Consider the following 19,663-nt stretch of genomic DNA (forward strand, 5'->3'; position numbering starts at 1 on the left):
GTAAGGGACACTTTCCCTTACGTAAGCAGTTTTAGTAGAAGTAGCCTACAAGGAGTAGTTTTATAAATTTACATAAACATATTTTTATATTATACTATATGTAAATATGTAAAATATCACATATTTTATGAATAGGCACATATTGATTAGGTCAAATGGATTAACCCTGACAAAAGTCCTTGATATTCATGAAATTAATGATATTCTTTTTAAAATATATGCTTATTTAAATAATTATCAAGTGTAGGCTACACTCATGATTGTTTGTTTATTTATTTACTTATTAAATAATGAATAAGGAATAATTATGAAAATAAATAAATACAAATAAATAGAATGAAGAAAATATTACATCTGTATAATAAAAAAGGTATACCTGAAAGAAAATTACGCATTTTTTTAGGCCCCTAGTATTCAATGGCTGACTGTAGTAGGCGATTTCATATAATAATGTAAATGTAAACTCATTACTTGTCTGAATTTAAACATTATAATGGAATCATAAGCTACTAGTCATAAAAAGAATTAGGGTCCTTGACCAATTAGAATGAAACACATCCAAACTGGATAAAGGGGCCTCAATATTTTGCCCCTTACAAGACATAATGTCATAAAAGGGAGAAAAAGATAATCTACAGCAATTAATCCCATGCGTTATCTTTCCATTCTTCCTTTTGTGTGACTGACGGAAGTTTGTAAACTGCTGCTGTCACTTGAAAACTGGAAAAAACAGACACAGAAGTGTAGTAGAGCTGTGGAAAGATTGCTCTCTCATCTCCTCCTTTTCACGGATTTATTCCCATCAAACGAAGGTCTACTGTACAGTAGAGATGTCAGTTAAAGGGTTAAGTTATGTTTTAGGTGGGATATTATGAAAGCAAAAAGCACTAAACAAGACCAATAACCTTGATTTATTAACCTATTAACACAGTATACCCCATTTCCCCATGATATGTACTTACAAGTCATTTGCCCACCGGCAACTATAGTTGCCGCTTGGACTTTTGATTAAGTATACAAAAAACTATAGATCTCCTGTAAGATTTGTTTTGTTTGGATGATTCTAGAGACCTTCATGATTATGTAGATATATATATGTCAACAAAAAATACTTATTAGTAACATGAAAATTACATTTCTTTGGGAGGGTTTGCCTTCGCCATGCTTCCTGGAAGTAGGGGTAGGAACTTGACAGCCTCATGTGACAGGAAGGAAGTGAATACCTTTTTTTCTTCTTCTTGAAATCCTTTATTTGGTTGTTTGCTTGCATGTCATTGAGAAATAAAACATGGATTACATCTAGAAAAATACTTACAAAAGGAAAATGACAACTATGAACTGCGGTAACTATAGTTGCCGGTGGGCTTAAATGGGTTAATCAGCATAATTTAAAGTCTGTAAAACAAGTATTACCATGATGCATAAACAGGCCTACCTATATAGTGCTATGCTTAAATTGAAATTATTTTCAAATTGCGGTAATTAGAACGCTTTTGAAATTTATTATTTTTATTATTACTATCTAATATTTTAATAACAAGAAAGAGGCAAATGTTTAGTTGTAATAAATTAATATCCCATAAATGATCACATTCACAATGCAAACGTTAATGGTCTTAAAACTGCCTTGCTCGAAGTATTTTTTATGTATTTTAATTTCTGAAGTGAAAAACCCTTATTGCACATTTTCCACACACGCATTCTTAAGAATCACCTTAATCTGCTCTTTCTTCATTTTAATGTTTTCTCACACGACTTAGAATGATAGTGTAATGTTTGTAGTGTACAGTTTCTAATGTGCACAGACATCACCTGGCAACTCGTTCGTTTCGCAAACAAAAAACGCTTAAAGCAACGACACGAGCAGCTGCCGCGCAACTGCTATTCTCCACTTTGTTCACGTCCATATGCGGGCCTAACAACCTTGTTCTGATCCTTCCTTTCGCTCTCGTTTTTAATAGGTTGCGAACAGTCTGTATAGTTGACGTTAATTGGTTGATTTGGGAGGCTTTGCGAGAGAACGAATGCTGATAGGATGCGCGAATCCACTGCGTCGATCTGATTGGCTGTTGGGTTCTGCGAGCAGGCGGACCGTTGATTTAGCAGGAGCTAATGTAAAACCGGCAATTCGCCACACGCGCTGCTGCCAGTGTTTGAGCTAAAAGCCTCACAGCTACCGGCGCAGGAGGTGCTTCAATAATATCACTTCAAATTCAACACAAACATATATTACTGATTCCCACGTGGTAAGTGTATTTTTGGATTTAATCTGTTGTATTAAAAAATATAAAGCGTTTATTTTTTGCAGCCTTTTTTGTGTTCTAATGCGGTTAGCGTACTGCCTCTGTTAGCTTGTGCGCAGCTAATAGCCATGTGCTTTATGTGACGGATCTGTTTTCTATAAATACACGATTTCGCCGGTTTTCATAATAAAACCTTTCGGATGGTAAATATTACGCTTTAATTGCGGACTGAAGCGGTAAAACTCGCCGCTGGGTGGGTTTTTGTTGCTCGACGCTCTGAGGATTAGCTTTAGCTGCGTTTCCCTCACCGTCAGCCGACATTTCCGTCAAAGAGAGATCCCGCGTTTACCGAGCTATTACGGTGCGTTACGCGTCTTTCACGTATTCCCATGTAGGATCACTTAAACTCATTTTCCGTGTACAATGTGGTAATTTACTGTTGATATCTATAATCTCTTCTAAGCTTATGCGACAAGTGCTGGGCACGTGTCTGATTCATTAAAGACGATTGCAGAAAATCAAGTGTTTGACTGAAATGGTGAACGTATCTGAATAAATGTTTGGTTTTTAATATCGTCCTATGTCTCCGCGTGACCACAAAGGAACCGGGCTTAAGATAGTAACGCGGCGTGTGGTGTTGGGGCCTACTTGAGTCAATTTCACAATGCATCCATCTGATTAAGTGGCGGTTTTCCATTGGCAGTGATGTCCCACCCTACATGATGAGCAGCTAAACCAGCCTATCTGCGAGAATTTTAATGCTGTTCTTATTGGGTGTGACTTAGTTTCCCTTTTGTAGAAACGGTATCGACATTAAACGGCCTCGTTGCGTCTCGATCTTGATGGGCTTAACAAAGGGATTTGTTTCAGTTTCACTTGAACGGTCGGTCCTGGTTTCCCTCGCCATAATCTAGTTTACCTCTATATTAGCAGCTGAAGTTTAAAAAAAAAAAAAATGGTTCAACCAGAAATGTTAATTGTCATACCCATCATGTTCAAACCCATAAGGAGAGGTTTCTGACAGTTCCTTTTGTGTTCCTCAGGAGTAAGTCTTATGGGTTTGGGACAACATGAGGTTGATAAAAAGATGATTTCTTCTTTAGAGGTGATTTTAATGAGTCATTTTGTTTCAGTTGAAACCAGTTGACCAAAGAAATGGTGATGGAGAAGCCAAGTGCCCAGCTTGTCGGGCGAGAGTTTGTCCGACAGTACTACACCCTGCTCAACCAGGCTCCTGACTACCTGCACAGGTCCGAATTTACTGCTTATATATTCAGATTTCCTTTGTTAGATGCAAGTGAGGTTTGCGGAAAGTAAGATCAGAAATCCCTTACTTGTTTAAAATGTGGTAGTACATATTGCAGCTAAACGTTTCCTTTGTCTTTCAGGTTTTACGGCAAGAACTCGTCTTATGTACACGGTGGTCTGGACAATAATGGCAAACCAGCTGAAGCGGTCTATGGGCAGTCTGTGAGTTTTAATACAAGTGTTGTGAATTTTTAATGCTGTTTATGATTCAGTTCAGTAGCTCAATGCAATATTTTTCTTTCTGAACAGGAAATCCATAAGAAGGTGATGGCTCTGAGCTTCCGTGATTGTCACACTAAGATCAGGCATGTCGATGCTCACGCCACCCTGAACGAGGGAGTGGTGGTGCAAGTGTTGGGGGAGCTGTCCAATAACATGCAGCCCATGAGGAAGTTCATGCAGACATTTGTTCTGGCACCTGAGGTATGAACATTGTCATAAATGTTATTGGTTTAAAATGTTAACATGACCTCGGGTGAATTAAACTGTTGTCTCTGAACATATGCCAATGCAGGCGTAAATCATTTTAAATGCGAGGTTGCATTGAGCAAAGCCTGAATTCAAAGACCTGCAAAGTGGAAAAAGTCAATGAGTTGATAGGCATTTTGTTTTAATGGAAACAATACTCAGTCATCAAAGAATTTTAAAGTCGCAGTCAACTTAATTATAGTGCTGTATTTCAGAGAGAAATTGAATAGTGAATGAGAAAAATAAAAAAATCTAGGCACGCCTTCATCGCCTATAGCTCTAGACTTAAAGGATGTCAAACTAACGTCAGCTGAAGGAATGCCAGAGGGAAAAAAAAAATCAGATTTTATCTTAAAGGGGTCATATGATGTGATTTCAAGTTTTCCTTTCTCTTTGGAGTGTTACAAGCTGATTGTGCATAGATAAGATCCCTGAAGTTGCAAAGACTAAAGTCTCAAAACCAGATATTCTTTATAAAAGTTAAGACTCTGCCATGCCCCCTAAAGCGGCTCGTTCTAACACGCCCCCACATATCTACCTCACTATGTGAAAATATTTGAATAATGCCGCCCAAACGTTCATGCAAAGAAAGAAGGCGTGGTTTCAGTAACCGCAGTTAGTGTTGAAGCAGCCATGTCAGGGAGATGCTGTGTGTTTCTAGGCGAAAGCAAAAGCACTTTATTTGGCCTTCTGAAAGTAGATGCATTTAGGAATCTTTAAGATTACTTACAACAGAACAGCAATGCATTTTATGGACGACCGTTTCGTGAAATGACCTCTTTAAGATTGCAAAGTCAGATGTTTTCTTTCGTTTAACACTGATGAATTGTTCACCACCAGACCAGTAATTTGTGCTAAGAAAGTAAATGGGATCAATTGTGACTTCTTGCGGACTTTAAGAAATCTTTGGCTAGATATTGATCCTGAGTGGAGTTAAAGGGTTTGTGTGTTATGAAAGCATCAGCTTCATGTGGGGAAGTCGTGGCCTAATGGTTAGAGAGTCGGACTCGTAACCCAAAGGTTGCGGGTTCGAGTCGTGTTCACGGTGTGTGTGTGTGCAGGGGATAAATGCAGAGCACTAATTCAGAGTATGGGTCACCATACTTGGCCACATGTCACTTCACTTTCGCTTGTTCTGATCTTCAGTATTGGATTAGTGCAAGACGTAGCTCATAAAATGCAATAATTTCTGAGGCACATTTGGCATTTATGCCAACAAAAAATATTTCCTTTTCAGATAATGTTCTGTTATTCATTATTTTTTTGCATTGCTGTAATCTTTTAGGGATCAGTTGCAAACAAGTTCTACGTACACAACGATATCTTCCGGTACCAGGATGAAGTGTTTGGGGACTCGGACTCAGAACCTCCTGAGGGTGAGCAGCTGATATTATTGGTGTATTTCAGAGATCTTCAGAGTAATGTCTCCAAATCGCTCTCGCTGTGAGCAGATGACTTAATTTATTTCCTGTTGTTCACAGAGTCTGAGGAGGATGTGGAGGAGCTGGAGCGTGTGCACTCGCCTGAAGTGGTCCAGGAGGAGTCTGCTGGGTACTACGAACAGCCGCCTTGGTAACTAGCAATCGTTTTTGCGGCTCATTTAATCTAGTTGTTGGTAGTCATTTGAGTAAGGCAGGATGCAAACTATGTAGGTGTGTTGTAGGTCAAAACAAACCATACACACTTCAACTCTTCAGTAACCTACTTTGTCTGGTGTCTGTTAGAAATCAAAATCTTTATTCGGTATGATTCCCTCAAGAAAGAGGGGTGATGGTTTGCAAATTTCATACAAGTTTGTGCGTTTACAGCGTGGAGCCCGAGGCGCCGCAAGAAGAGGTGTCTGTAAGCCCAGAGCCCCAGCCTGAGCCAGAAGCAGAGGTGGAGCCTGAGCCAGCAGCTGTGCAGCTGAAACCGGAGCCTGTCAGCGAGCCTGAGGTTCACATGGAGGAAAAGATCCAGAGATCTCCCTCTTCGCCCACACCTGCTGACACGGCACCCGCCATGCCAGAGGACAACCGGGTAAGACCACCCTCATTCATCACTGTCTGTTGGGTCTCTCTCGTGTCAATAGACCTCTATTTGTGAAGATGTGCAGTCATCACAAACCGGATAAGTGAGATCACCTGTGAAGTCAAATGCTTTTTTGTTTCAGCCGTCTTCATGGGCTTCAGTCACTAGCAAGAATCTCCCACCAGGAGGAGTGGTCCCCGCCACAGGAGTCCCTCCACATGTTGTCCGAGTCCCATCTGCGCAGGTAGACGTTCACAACCAACCTGATCACTCTCAAGGAATTTTGTTTTAGGGTTATCCTGGCTATTAGTTGCTTTTTCGTTTATTATATTAGGTATCCTTATGGACTGCTCTGCTTTTAATGCGAAGAGATGACAATTTTAAGATCTATTAATAACTTAATTTTGTCAATTTAAAACCTCTTGTTTAACTTAATATTGTGAGATTGTTTTATATCGTTTGGGTTTTATTTTATTTCACTTATACAACTCCTATGACCCTCCGGTCTGCAATATCTTAAGTCATCAATAAATGGCAAAATCAATGGGATCAGTGTCTGAACAAACTGTATGAAATTAACCCTGCTGTGGGTAAAAGTCTTTCAATCGATGGGACCAGATCCCAAATTTCTACTACATACCTTTAGGCTATATTGCTTTTCTGTAAACCAATTAATGCTGTTACATTTTATACCTTGCCGTAGATTGTACTTTTTTTAAAATTTTTTTTTTTTTAACAACTACAGCAGATTGTAGATTATTATAATTGTGTGGTGTTTTATTATTATATTTTTTAAATTTTGCATGGAATCTCTGTTTTATTGCACTAGGTGATTAGATGTTTTTGTGATCCATAGCCGCGTGTGGAGGTGAAAGCAGAAATGCAGACCACAGCACAGAGACCCCAGAGAGACCAGAGACCACGTGACCAAAGACCAGGACCCTCTCCAGCCAACAGAACAGCAAGGCCAGGAGGTGTGCAAAAGTGTAATCAATCTAGTATGGGTGCACATGAATGTTTTGATGCATTTTTAAAGGGGTCATATGATGTTGCTAAAAAGAACATTATTTGGTGTAATGAAATGTTTATGCGGTTTAAGGTTCAAAAAACACTATTTTCCACATACTGTACATTATTGTTTCTCTTCTATGCCCCGCCTTTCTGAAACGCGTTGATTTTTACAAAGCTCATCGGTCTGAAAAGCGAGGTGTGCTCTGATTGGCCAGCTATCCAGTGCGTTGTGATTGGCCGAATACCTCAAGCGTGTGACGGAAATGTTCTTTAAATATAAAAAACGTACTAACAGCCGGCATTGTAGTCTACTCTACCAGGATCAGGAAACAGTCCTCCATAAAATGCGCTGCACACATCTGAATATTTGGGTTGAACTGTTCTGGAACAGTGTTGTAAATACAACTTGACCACTGATTTAGTCGTGTCCTCTTTTGGAAGACCAAACAAAGTAGTTTCGCTTTCACAACGAAACACGTAGCGCCTTCAAGACATGGCGGCGGTGGCAGCAACAATACTACAGCGAGAATAAAAGTTACGCCTTTCTTTGCGTGAACATTTGGGTGGCGTTATGCAAATCTTCCCACATCGTGACGTAGACATGTGGGGGCGTGTTAGAACGAGCCGTTTTAGGTAGGCGTGGTTGACTCTTAACTTCTATAAAGAATATCTCTTTGGATTTGAGACTTTAGTCTTTGCAACTTTACAGATCTTCTTTATGCACCAAGAGCTTGTAACACTCCAAAGAGAAAGGAAAAATTGAAATCGTATCATGACCCTTTTAAGATTTTACAAAAGACTTGATTAGCTGGTTTTGCAATCTATCACAATCTTATTGGCTTTGGCAAAACTGCTTAAGGTGACCTGAGCATTGTAATGAACCTCGTGTCTGCATATAAATAGCATCTCACACAAAATTGCAAGTTAAATTAAGGGCACACATCATGACTGGTCCACTAGCAACTTGAAAGGACATGCATCATATGCAGATGGCAGTGTAATTTATCTAATGTTTAATCTCTGGTTAGCAGTGCGGGAGGGTGAGAGCGGGGAACCAGAGGTGCGGCGAACGGTCCGGTATCCTGACAGCCACCAACTCTTTGTCGGAAATGTACCTCACGACGTGGATAAGAACGAGCTCAAGGAGTTCTTTGAACGTAAGTGATGCAAGCATTATTTTTCGACTTGAACTGATTTTAAAATGTAGATCAGCTCCTCCTGCATTGACTTGCCTGCTCATCTCTCTCGCACAGAGTACGGCACGGTCCTTGAGCTGAGAATCAACAGCGGTGGAAAGCTGCCTAACTTTGGATTCGTGGTGTTTGATGACGCTGAGCCCGTGCAGAAGATCCTCAGCAATCGGGTATGTGTGGCTTTCAGATGTTGTCCGGTACAGGATGTTTTGACTAATGCGGGATCATCAGAATGACCTTTTCTTTATGCTGTAGCCCATTAAACTGCGAGGAGACGTTCGGCTTAACGTAGAGGAGAAGAAGACCCGCTCAGCCCGTGAAGGTGACAGGCGGGACATCCGCCCCAGAGGCCCGGGGGGACCACGTGACAGGGTAGGTGGGTCAAGGGGACCGCCCACCCGCGGAGGCATGGCTCAGAAACCCAGTTTTGGAGCCGGTCGAGGCACAGGACCCAGCGAGGGCCGCTACGCAGGACCACGTCAGTGAGGCAGCTCCTACGTCATTCACTGCTGATGCAAGTCACCCTGGATAACACGGATGGCTTCCCTGTTCCCTGTCTCCATCCCTCACTCCAGGACCCGGGAGTGCGATTGTTCTTCTTTATCTGGACTCTTCCTTTTATTTCTGAGATTGAACTTGAATTTGTTGTAGAAAAACAAAACTACTTGAATTGGGGAAAGGAGAAACCTAGCATTTGGTTTTAGCGTTCTCTCCCTGTTTCTTAAAGGAACGTGTTTTTACTGCTTGGGCAATCCTGTGTATTGCTAGCACCCGCTTTCAGGTCAAGTGCAAGTATGGTTTTATTTGGAATTGATGCCAAGTCAAATCATGGTTGTGTGTGAGTGACTATCTAGCATGTAAAGAATCCTGTTTGCCTTCTACTGTTGCACTTCATCAAGAATGACAACACATTTTAACAACTCCACTGTTGAGAGAACAAAATAAACTCTATGTACTATTTTGAAGCATGGGTGTGTCTTGTCTGGGGGAAGAAATATGGACAGGGTTTCCTATAGCCATTGAAAAATGTGGAAATACAAGAATTGGGCTTCCAGGCTTGGAACTACAAATAAATGTAGCGTTCTTGTAGCTTATCCAGAACATTCCTTAGAATTGTGTTTTTTTTTTTTTTTTTTTAAGTGCTGTTAAAGTATTGTTTTTTTTCCCTCCCTTCAGATCCAGAATATTTCTTTGGTTAAAATTGCTTTGTAACGTTGATTTTAAAATTCTTATGTAGCAGTAATGAATGATAAAGTCATGGAAATTACAAGTGCTTTCAAAATTACAGTACTAATTTAAGCTTTACACATTAAGAAATAGTTTTTGTCAACAGTCATCTGAATAGTGTCATATTGAAATCATGTGACCCACGTAGTTTCAGAGAATCCTTGCACTCGTTGGCTTGTGCTTCTTAAAGACATGCTAGAAGCATAATGTTGCTTAGTAATGCGAAGAGCAAAAAAAAAAAAGAAAAAGCAACAACATCGTTCTTTTATTAGCGTAAACAATGGGAGAATCAATAACCTGTACAGTCGAAAGAGCAGTTCTGTAGCCAGAAGATGGGACGGGAAGACAAAAAAAATCACAAAGGAAGATTTGATGATGGAGAAAGTGAGATGTGACGCCAAAGTTGCTTCTTTTTTGTCGGACAGGTAAGGGAATTGTATAAACCACTCTCCAAAACTAGCTTTAATTTACAGTGCTGGGTAGATTATGTACAAATTGTAGTCCGTTACCGATTACAGATTACATGATGAAATTGAAAACTGGTTAGTAATGTAACTAAGTTACTCATTTTAGGTCATGTATTCTGACTATTTTTTTAGATTACTTTTTAATCTAACTTGTTTTAAACTTACCATTTAAAGACCATACCATAGATATAAAAAAGCAGAAAATATATTCCTCTTTTTATATCAACATTATGAAATGCATTAAACATTACATTACACCAGGGTTTCCCAAATTGTGCTTAATATAAGAATTGCAGTGGGTTTGTAAGTTGATAAAAATCTAATAATTATATTAGAAAAATGTAACCAATAATAATTGTAAGGAGTTTGGCTAACAGAAACATCTGGAAATCTGTTTTACATGAACCAACGTTAATTAACATGAAATAGTGTTTCACAGCTATACCTCACCAGTGTTTAGTAATTTGCATAATTATTTGTTTCATACATGGCCTAATTGCTTAAGAGGTTAAGAATTAGTGAGAATAAAAAAATATTAGTTTACTGCCACTGTGTGAATAACATGAACCTAATAATTATATTAGAAAAATGTAACCAATAATAATAATAATTGTAAGGAGTTTGGCTAACAGAAACATCTGGAAATCTGTTTTACATGAACCAACGTTAATTAACATGAAATAGTGTTTCACAGCTATACCTCACCAGTGTTTAGTAATTTGCATAATTATTTGTTTCATACATGGCCTAATTGCTTAAGAGGTTAAGAATTAGTGAGAATAAAAAAATATTAGTTTACTGCCACTGTGTGAATAACATGAAGTCATGTAATCCATAAAATTTACCGTAATCTGATTGAGTATTTTGAAATTAGATTTACTCTAATTACAAGTACTTAATTTTGGAATCTGACTACGTAATTCAGATTACATGTGTAACTGGTTACTACCCAGCATAGGTTTTAATGTAATTTACATAAAACTATAAAAACTTATAATGCTGGTCCATGATGATAGATGGCAGTGCAGCGTCGAACACCTTTGTGGTTTCAGTACTTAAACACTAGCCGAAGAACTACTGAATGCATCTTTAATTGGCCAAAAGTTGTGGGAACCCTGGGATAAATAGTATATCTATCTATATATATATATATAATGTGTGTGTGTGTATGAGAATATATGCAAATCTAATTTCTAAAGGCTCCAGCACCTGAAGATCCTCATGGCATCGGCTCAATCTTTCTTCCATTACTGCCGGGTAGTGCTGGTCATAACAGAAAAGTCAATTTTGCACCTATAGACATCCATCACCCAGCCACCAAAATGATGAGATTTTGCAATATTGTGCTGCCACTCTCAACAAATATCAATATGTTATATTGCCCCAGCAGTGTTCTTTACAGATACCTTATCCTGAGGCACACGTCGGCCAATCATATTCCTATTTTCTCAGTGTGATTGCATTACTGAGATTACTGGGCCTAATTATGAATTCATGTGCTTGCATCAGACTAAAACTCACAACTGTAGCACCTTCTAAACTGGATTAACAGTGAGTATGATTAGCTGTAGCCGTGATGTAGGGTGTGCCAGCAAGTGGCCCAGCATTAGTATTCATGAGAGGGAAAGTGCAGCTTCTCTCCGCCACTTTATTTTGAAGCCCTAGACCCCCCAATGACCCACATGAGCTCAAGATGTCCTCATACAGCTGGCCAAACCCACCAAACATACGGCCCCCCAGCTGGACCCTCACAAAGCCTTGGGCTCCACAACACAACACACACCGGCACAGCTATTTTTGGGTTAGTTCACCCAAAATAAAAACTCTGTCGTTATTTACTTACCCTCATGTTGTTCCAAATTGTATAACTTAAAATGTCATTTTGAAGAATTGCATTGGTTGCTTTTGTCCTTGCAATCCTCATGGGTGCTGATGCTTTTATGCCTTAAACCCAAAAAAACCAAAAAAAAAACAATTCAGAATGATTTATACTACATTATACAAGACTTCTGCAACGTTTGTGTGAGGAACAGACAGAAATGAGCGAATCTTTCATTTTTATCCCAGCCCTTCCGGATATCTGTGCATGCCACTGTTTAAATTAATAGTTCATTTAATTTCAAAAATGAAAATTTGCTGAAAATGTACTCACCTTCAGGGCATCCAAGATTATCCAAGATGTAGATGTGTTTCCTCATCAGAACAGATTTGGATAAATGTAGCATTACATCGATCACAGGGTTTGAATTTTAGCGCGGGCATTATTAACGTTATGGCTTAAAACGCGGTAAATTCCCACAGTTCAGTTGAGGGAATATATTAACTGCAAGTGATTTTAAGCCTTATCAATTTAACAATTTAAACACTCAAGCGACTTAAACCATTTAAAAGCAAGAAGACGCGAGAGAGCTCAATACAGTAATCGCTCACGCCCAATGCGCGCGACTACAGATGAGTCGTGTTTTGAACCTTATTGCGTGTAAACGGCCAGATACATACAAAATTATGCCAAAATGCCCATCTTGGCAAGTAGTCAGGTAAACACAGTCGGTTTATATAAACAGTCCATATACTATATACAGGCTATTAAGTGAACGTAAACAACTGAAAAACAAAACCCATGTGAAGATTGCGTGAGGTCTTAAAGAGACAGCTGCCTAAATAAACCTGCTGCTGTGTTATTAAAGGTGCAGTAGGAGATCTTGGAAAATGCTAAAAAAAGCAAACGTTCCACCCTCCCTGCAATGGCTGTCCAAAGCCACGCCCCCTGAATGCATATAAGCTCACAGACCAGAATACCAGAGACAACATTACTACAATAGGCTACATCAGCGGTTCCCAATTCCAGCCCATGTTCCAAAGTGAAGTAAACGTCAACGGATTTCCCCCGCTCAGGGAGTAGGGAGCAATGAACACTGTGTAGGGATCATATCGATCGGAACACAGAACATGCACGTAGCTCACTTCTAACAAGCTAGTTATCTGAATCGGGTGTGTTAACTAAGCGAAACATGCAAAATATGCAGAGCGGGGGGGCACGAGGACTGGAATTAGGAACCGCTGGGCTACATCATGTGTCATTCACGGTGAGAAAACTTTAAAAGTACTACAATACCAGGAAGGAAGATCGGGTTGTTGATGTTTGTCTGCCATTCTCGCTCTGTCTGCACAGCGTGCGTGAACGCGCTGATGACGTATCCTGTCTGCGCGAACCGGGTGCGCAGAGGTATGCTAATACATACGTTGACAGGCAGGTAGGAAAGCTAATTAAAACGCTCGGACCGAATGTTTTGATTGGACGAACATTTCTTGGTCCTACACCTTCCACAGAATATATAAATACAGATAAATACATTTAGACCACTTAACTTAATGATTGCTATCAGGATGTGAAGAGACTTTCAACCAGCATAACAAAAAATGTCAATCACCTATTGCACCTTTAATATTTATACAGTGAAGTGCCAAAAAAGTGTTATTATACAATTGAATAGGTTTTTCAATTTTTGTAGTAATTCTGTATCTGAATATTGGCCTACTGTTAGACCTAGGCCTACCTGAAAAACTTAAAACACCATTAATTTTATTTGTATCTTATTATTGTATTTATTTGTGCTATTGCTTGCAATTAATATATTTGTTCTTATTTTATGACTGGACTGTTTGCTTGTCTTTTTAATTAAAATAAATTCATTTCAGAGTTTGAAATCAGTTTCTTGAGCTGTGTGTAAGCTATTGCACAACAAAATTAGCCCATAGCACTATGTAGAGTTTGTGCACTTTCAATTTTTTTTTAAAGTATCTTCCTAACAATATAAATATGAATCAACACAATTATGAATTGTAATTCACAGACACTAACTGATGTACTGGAGTGGTGTGGATTACTTGTGGATTATTGTGGTGTTTTTATCAGCTGTTTGGACTCTCATTCTGACGGCACCCATTCACTGCAGAGGATTCATTAGTGATGGCCTGAAGGTGAGTACATTTTCATTTTTGGGTGAATCAAGTCCTTAAAGTGAATCAACCATTTCATTCAAAAGATGAACAAATTTCACTCTTACAAAGTCTTACAAAAATATCGTATTTGGTACTTTTAAGAGCTGAATTTATTATATTTGCATGGAAAAGAGTGACCTGCACATTCTTCATCATGTATCCATTTGTGTTCCACAAAATAAATTCATGCACACTTGGATCAACATAATGGTGAGTAAATAATGACAGATTTCATTCCATTTTTGAGTGAACTATCCCTTTCAAAACATTTTACCTCCAGAGTTTTTATTTTATTGCAAAGTTGTTAATAAAACAAAATGCTCAAGATTCCCAGCTCAGACTGAAAATATTCATTTCTCATATATTGAGGGAAATTTTTTTCTGTCAAAGCCTTCATGTTTCACTGGCTTCAGGTCCCGCGGCGGTTTTCACTGTCAGCTGTAATGTAATTCCAGTCCCACTGTAAAGCACGAGCCGGGCAGTCAGAGGGGCCGGGTGGTCTGGAGATTACTCAAGCGAGGGGAAAAATTGACTGAGCCTTTGTGGTTCATAATCCACTTGCATAATTTAAAAGCCGAAGCGAGGATGGCCATAAGGCCGAGTATGGATGTTTTCAAATGCAGCCATACGGGGCCTCTGGGAAATTTGTGCAAAGTGTACTTTCCAGTGCCTGAATCTGCTTAATTGAGTTTCCTCTAAAAATTGGTTGGGGTATATAAAGCTCCAAACAAACAAATGCTTCAAAATAAGAATATTAAAAACTATTTCAACATGACTTTTGACTTTTAAATTTTGAAAGAGGGAGAACTGTAATACAAGAGTTATTCCCGCTTAACAATAATATTACTGAGCACTTTAGTGATTAGTGACCTTGACCAATAATCCAAACAGACCTTGCATCTTCTCTGATATCACTTTGTTATATATATATATATATATATATATATATATATATGTTTTTTGTTATAACTATGACTTATGCAAGGACTCCATCCATGCATATGGTTTTTGTTACAACTATGACTTTGACATGAACTATAGCTTCCTGCATGTGATATATGTATATCATACTGACTTATACTTGGCAGACAATTTTTTTTTTGTCATATATTATGAGTAACAGCAGAAGCAGTAACATAACTGCTTCACATACTGCTCTTTAGAAAAAAATTAAATATTGTGAAGAATTTCACCACACTTTTTCGTCATTACAGCGACCCTGTCATTTTTTAAATCCCCATAAAAGTATAAAAAAGAATTTTCATTCAGAAGTTGAAAACATGTTCATCACAGAAGAGGTGTATTCAAGCCGTTGGTATGGAATGTTTTTCTTGGAATAAATTAAATTCAAGAAACGCACACACACACACACACACACACACACACACACACAGGTCATAGTGATTCACATAAACATCACAATCCTCACAAACCCTTCAGATGTTTTAGTTCAGAAAACCTTTAATAGTAGAATTAGATTTAGCATTATGACATATTTCAATAAATATTGTGTTATATACAGTTATAGCAGAAATGGTACATTCCTTTTTTCTTCAAATTGCTCACATTTCTGTACAAGCCAAAAATATCTGCCATTTAATTCTATTCATGCTAAATTCCATGTTTTAGTATTGGAACATAAAAAAAATAATAATTTGCTGTTCTTTTCACGGCTTGGAAGTGCACTCGGATTATGACGAGAAGCGAATGAAGAGATGCACTTTGTGCCAATACACAATAGAAGCAAATAAACCCCAAAATTAAGGCCGTACCAACTTGTGCAAAAATAAAAATGTACCCACAGTTTTGCATACAGGTTACATATGATCGCCATGTCCGTCGTCACTCAGAGATCAACAATTCCTGGGCAGTTGCTCTAAAATCATTGCCTCAAATTAAGATTCTAAAACCATCAGGACATTAAATTGATATTTTCATGATTATTAAGCCAAAGAACAAATCGTAGCACATATTTCACATCACATTGTCCTTGTGTTCCCGAGCCAGTATTATTATTTGTTATAAGTTGTCTTGTATATTGTGTTTAGCATGTGGAGTGTGTGAGGGCCTGGGGACAGTCCAGCGACGTCGTGAGTAGCCTTAAGCAGGGTTCATTAATAAAGAAATCGGTCATTTCTACAAATGTTCTCTAAATGTGTTTTTGACTCGAGAATGAGCACGTCAAGTGTATAAAGCAACTTTATCACTTTCCACACTGTACACTGTGATGTATATTATACATCGTGTGCCTCTATCAGTCTCACAGATGAAGTGTAACCCGCTGGAAGAATGACTAGTTTGGTGACTATTTGAAATAACAATGATTAATATTGTTTGCAGTGTTACAGATCCACTCGTGAACGCTCCTTTCAGCACAATTCATCATGTGTGAACATTCAAATGATGTGTGAAATGCGTTCCTGCTACATTGTGCTGCCCGTGGAGGTAAGCGTGTGGATAGCGTTTCACATTACAATGTTCTTCCTCCTTGAATTTCTGGTGAGCAACTGGAGTAGAATTCAGTTTCTGCTTAATGTATCATACAGCGAGGTCTAATATGTTGTGTAACCCAGTGTCTTCATTGGTGAGCTGTAAACCAGTCTTCAGAGCACTGCATCACAAGCCAATTCATTTGAGGGAGAAGATTTGACATTAATAATCAAAAATAGCCCTTCAAATTTACCATGGTGCCTGGTCATTTAAATTATTAAATTAATAAATAATTTATTTTCAAAAATAAAATTTTCAAAAATATATTTTTTAAATTTTAAAATAAAAATTGAACAGATAAATAATTATTAAATAAATAAAATGTGCCATCAATTAACTATTAACTTCAAGTATCACTCTTAACCAAAATTATACATATACATCAAAATATTATGATACCATTATTTAGACCAACATGGAAGTTTGTACTTCTTGGTAATATTTTACCGTCACAAAATGTCTAACTAGCTGCAGTGTATAAAGACATACGCTTGTAGGTTTTCTTGAATATGTGTGTGAAAAACAGAATAAATTACAATTGTTACAGGCCTTACAAAATTGGTCAATGTCACATCAAACAGGATGAAATGAAGACAAAAAAACGTGAACACCTGAAAGGCAATTACAACAGAGTAAACTGCTCTTTGGTTTTAAACAAACAAAGTGTTACACACACACACACACGTCTGGTCAGCTATCCTTGTGGGGACTCTCCATAGGCATAATGGTTTTTATACTGTACAAACTGTATTTTCTATTGCCCTATACCAACCCTACACCTAAACCTACCCCTCACAGGAAACTTTCTGCATTTTTACTTTCTCAAAAAAACTCATTCTGTATGATTTATAAGCTTTTGTACCCATGGGGACCTCAATTTAGGTCCCCACCGTGACACGAGTCCCCATGAGTCTGTGTGTATTCAGGTTTAAGTCCCCACCAGGATATATAAACCTGTACGCACACACACACACACACACACAAAGTATGTAACGCATGGCAAAATCTTGCATATCCTGCACAGAGCATCTATCACACAGCCTGACACATGCTCACTTTATATAATGGTGTTTCTCTTCAGTTCGGCAGTCAAACAAAACATTACAAAAGTGAAAAATGACATCTATATCATCTGCGCCAAAAAAACCAAACAAAAAAACCCTAGTCATGCATAGACAGCAAATGAGCATGACTATAAGAGAAAATTGAACATGTATGAAATAGCATTTTTGGGGGGGGGGCCTTCAGAATAAAAAAAAAAAACCCTAGCCATGCACAGACAGCAAATGAGCATGACTGGAAGAAAAAAATTGTACATGTATGAAATAGCATTTTTGGGGGGGGGGCCTTCAGAATAAAATGGCCATATTCAACATGATGAACACTGAAAATAATTGCATATCCGATTATTGCATAGAGAAGCCAGATGAGGATGCATCCTAAATATCATAAACGAAACCTTTATGCATTGTTTATTCTGTTGCACAATGCAGTGTTTATACATATAGACTGAAAAATCACTGTAATATACATTTGGTCGGAAATATAGATCTATTATCATGGCACTGGGCTGTACGGCTAAACCACGTTTAGAAAAATAACACTGTATGAAACATGAGTTATGAAACATCCCTTTGCTTTTCTTTCTGCCCGTTTCTGACATATTCTGGAATGATGAAAATGCCAAAACCAAGGAATGCAAAGAGTTAAAAGTATATTTTATTTTACACATACTAATATTTAATTTATTTTAGAGTTTGTTTATTTAGCTTATATATCCAAAGGTGAACACATCAATAAATCGATGAAATTGTTTGGTCAACCTAAAGGATGATGTTTGGCACATGAGCAGAACATAATCTGATGTTTTAAACAAAACGAAACCTGAAAATGAGCACAGATAGAGGAACACATTGATCATAGCTTGAATAAAGATATATTTTTCACCGGCACTCATCAAGATCCATTAATAATCGATATCAGAATGAAACATCGTGAGACCCCAGGACACGTGTACCAAAGCAACATTGTGTATTCATGGAAGCCCCAAACTGCCTCGAGACGCCCAAAAATGTTTCATTTTCAATGACTGAAGTATTATTATTTAAATATACGATATATTACAGCAGTAATGTTTTTCCGTATTCTCGCAATGCAGTACGTCTTCAAGTTGCAAAAAAAAGTTTGACAAGTTTTCCTCTTGGATTCCCAGTCATCCGTTCAGAAGTTCTTTAGTTGAATATTTACTTTTAGTCATTTTCATTTTTTTAGTAAATATATTGCCACATTCATATATCATGCATTTTACTGCATTGCTATTGCACAGGTCCGGATTATTCAGGAGGACAGGAGAGAAAGAGACGAAAAAAAGGAATAAATACCTCTTCCGGGGACTAGTCATCACCGTAAGCGAGTGAGAGCGCTGCAGTGAGAGGAAGGCGGGCACGGTGGGACGTGGGGAGGGGCGTGGAGGCGGCTGGATTCGCATCTCTTTACTGCTTGTGAACATCCTCACTGCGTATTATCTTGTAAATGATCCAGTAGAAAATGTTAAAAATGAGGAAGACCAGCGGAAAGGCCACGCGCGACACCGTGTCGATCCGTTTGGCGCGGCTTATGAAGAGCTTGCGCATTTCCTCCACGCTCTTCTCAGGGGGGTTGGTGGAGGTGGGCGCGTTGTTGTTGTTGCCCTTGATGGCCACGCCATCTTTGGCCTGGAGGCACGCCGGACCCATGCCGTAGGCGGCGAAGCTGAACCGGCCGTCTCCCGCCTCGTCCTCCTGTCAATCGGTCAAGAAACCCATTAGTCAAACACTAACCCTTAAACCAGTAATATATAGTGTAATCCAGTGTCATTGGGCACATATTTGAGCACTGAATTAGGGAGAAGATTTGACATTAGTAATAAAAAAATAGCCCTTCAAATTTACCATGATGCCTGGTCATTTAAGCAAAAGAAATGAATCAACAATTTATAAAAAATCATTAAATAAATAAAATATAGGGTACAACGGGGCTAAAGGCCCACCTTAAGAAAAAATGTGACATTCACTGTGACTAAAATGTATAATTGCAGAAAAAATATATACGTTGTATTGAATTTTAATGGAGCAACAGATTTTGTGTGAAAATAAATCATTCAAGTTGTTTATTTTGTTTAAAAATCTTATAAATGTATGAGGTGGCAAGAGGGGCCTTTTACCCCACACACGGTATCGATACAAATACTTCAGCTAAAATAATG

At 38.4% G+C, this 19,663-nt stretch overlaps 2 protein-coding genes across 3 annotated transcripts in view; one reads left to right on the plus strand and one right to left on the minus strand.

Moving 5' to 3' along the window:
* The first annotated feature begins 2,094 nt into the window (after positions 1-2,094).
* Positions 2,095-9,191, plus strand: g3bp1 (GTPase activating protein (SH3 domain) binding protein 1). Of its 2 annotated transcripts, none has more exons than XM_016553644.1 (12): positions 2,095-2,246; positions 3,377-3,493; positions 3,632-3,713; positions 3,801-3,974; positions 5,305-5,395; positions 5,501-5,591; positions 5,828-6,038; positions 6,172-6,273; positions 6,886-7,003; positions 8,069-8,197; positions 8,294-8,403; positions 8,489-9,191. In XM_016553644.1, the coding sequence occupies exons 2-12, from the start codon at positions 3,399-3,401 to the stop codon at positions 8,717-8,719; spliced, it is 1,434 nt and encodes a 477-aa protein (XP_016409130.1). In that variant the 5' UTR covers positions 2,095-2,246; positions 3,377-3,398; the 3' UTR covers positions 8,720-9,191. The 2 variants fall into 2 exon arrangements, with proteins under 2 accessions (XP_016409130.1, XP_016409131.1); XM_016553645.1 differs by having other exon boundaries at positions 2,097-2,246; positions 8,072-8,197.
* A 9,050-nt stretch (positions 9,192-18,241) lies between these two features.
* glra1 (glycine receptor, alpha 1) overlaps positions 18,242-19,663 on the minus strand; it is a 60,958-nt gene continuing 59,536 nt past the window's right edge. Inside the window, exon 9 of the mRNA XM_016553646.1 lies at positions 18,242-19,199. Coding sequence (XP_016409132.1) covers positions 18,912-19,199 — 288 coding nt within the window. The 3' untranslated portion in view covers positions 18,242-18,911. The remainder of the gene's footprint in view (positions 19,200-19,663) is intronic.

The sequence above is a fragment of the Sinocyclocheilus rhinocerous genome, unplaced genomic scaffold (genome assembly GCF_001515625.1).
Source record: "Sinocyclocheilus rhinocerous isolate Xijiao unplaced genomic scaffold, SAMN03320098_v1.1 scaffold44, whole genome shotgun sequence".
Classification (NCBI taxonomy): Eukaryota; Metazoa; Chordata; class Actinopteri; order Cypriniformes; family Cyprinidae; genus Sinocyclocheilus; species Sinocyclocheilus rhinocerous.

Excerpts from the sequence above, each read along its gene's own strand:
- g3bp1 (XM_016553644.1), top strand. The coding sequence starts at position 3,399 with ATGGTGATGGAGAAGCCAAGTGCCCAGCTTGTCGGGCGAGAGTTTGTC. Across the intron at positions 3,975-5,304 it reads CATTTGTTCTGGCACCTGAG|GGATCAGTTGCAAACAAGTT; the intron begins GTATGAACATTG and ends GTAATCTTTTAG. Across the intron at positions 8,198-8,293 it reads GCTCAAGGAGTTCTTTGAAC|AGTACGGCACGGTCCTTGAG; the intron begins GTAAGTGATGCA and ends TCTCTCGCACAG.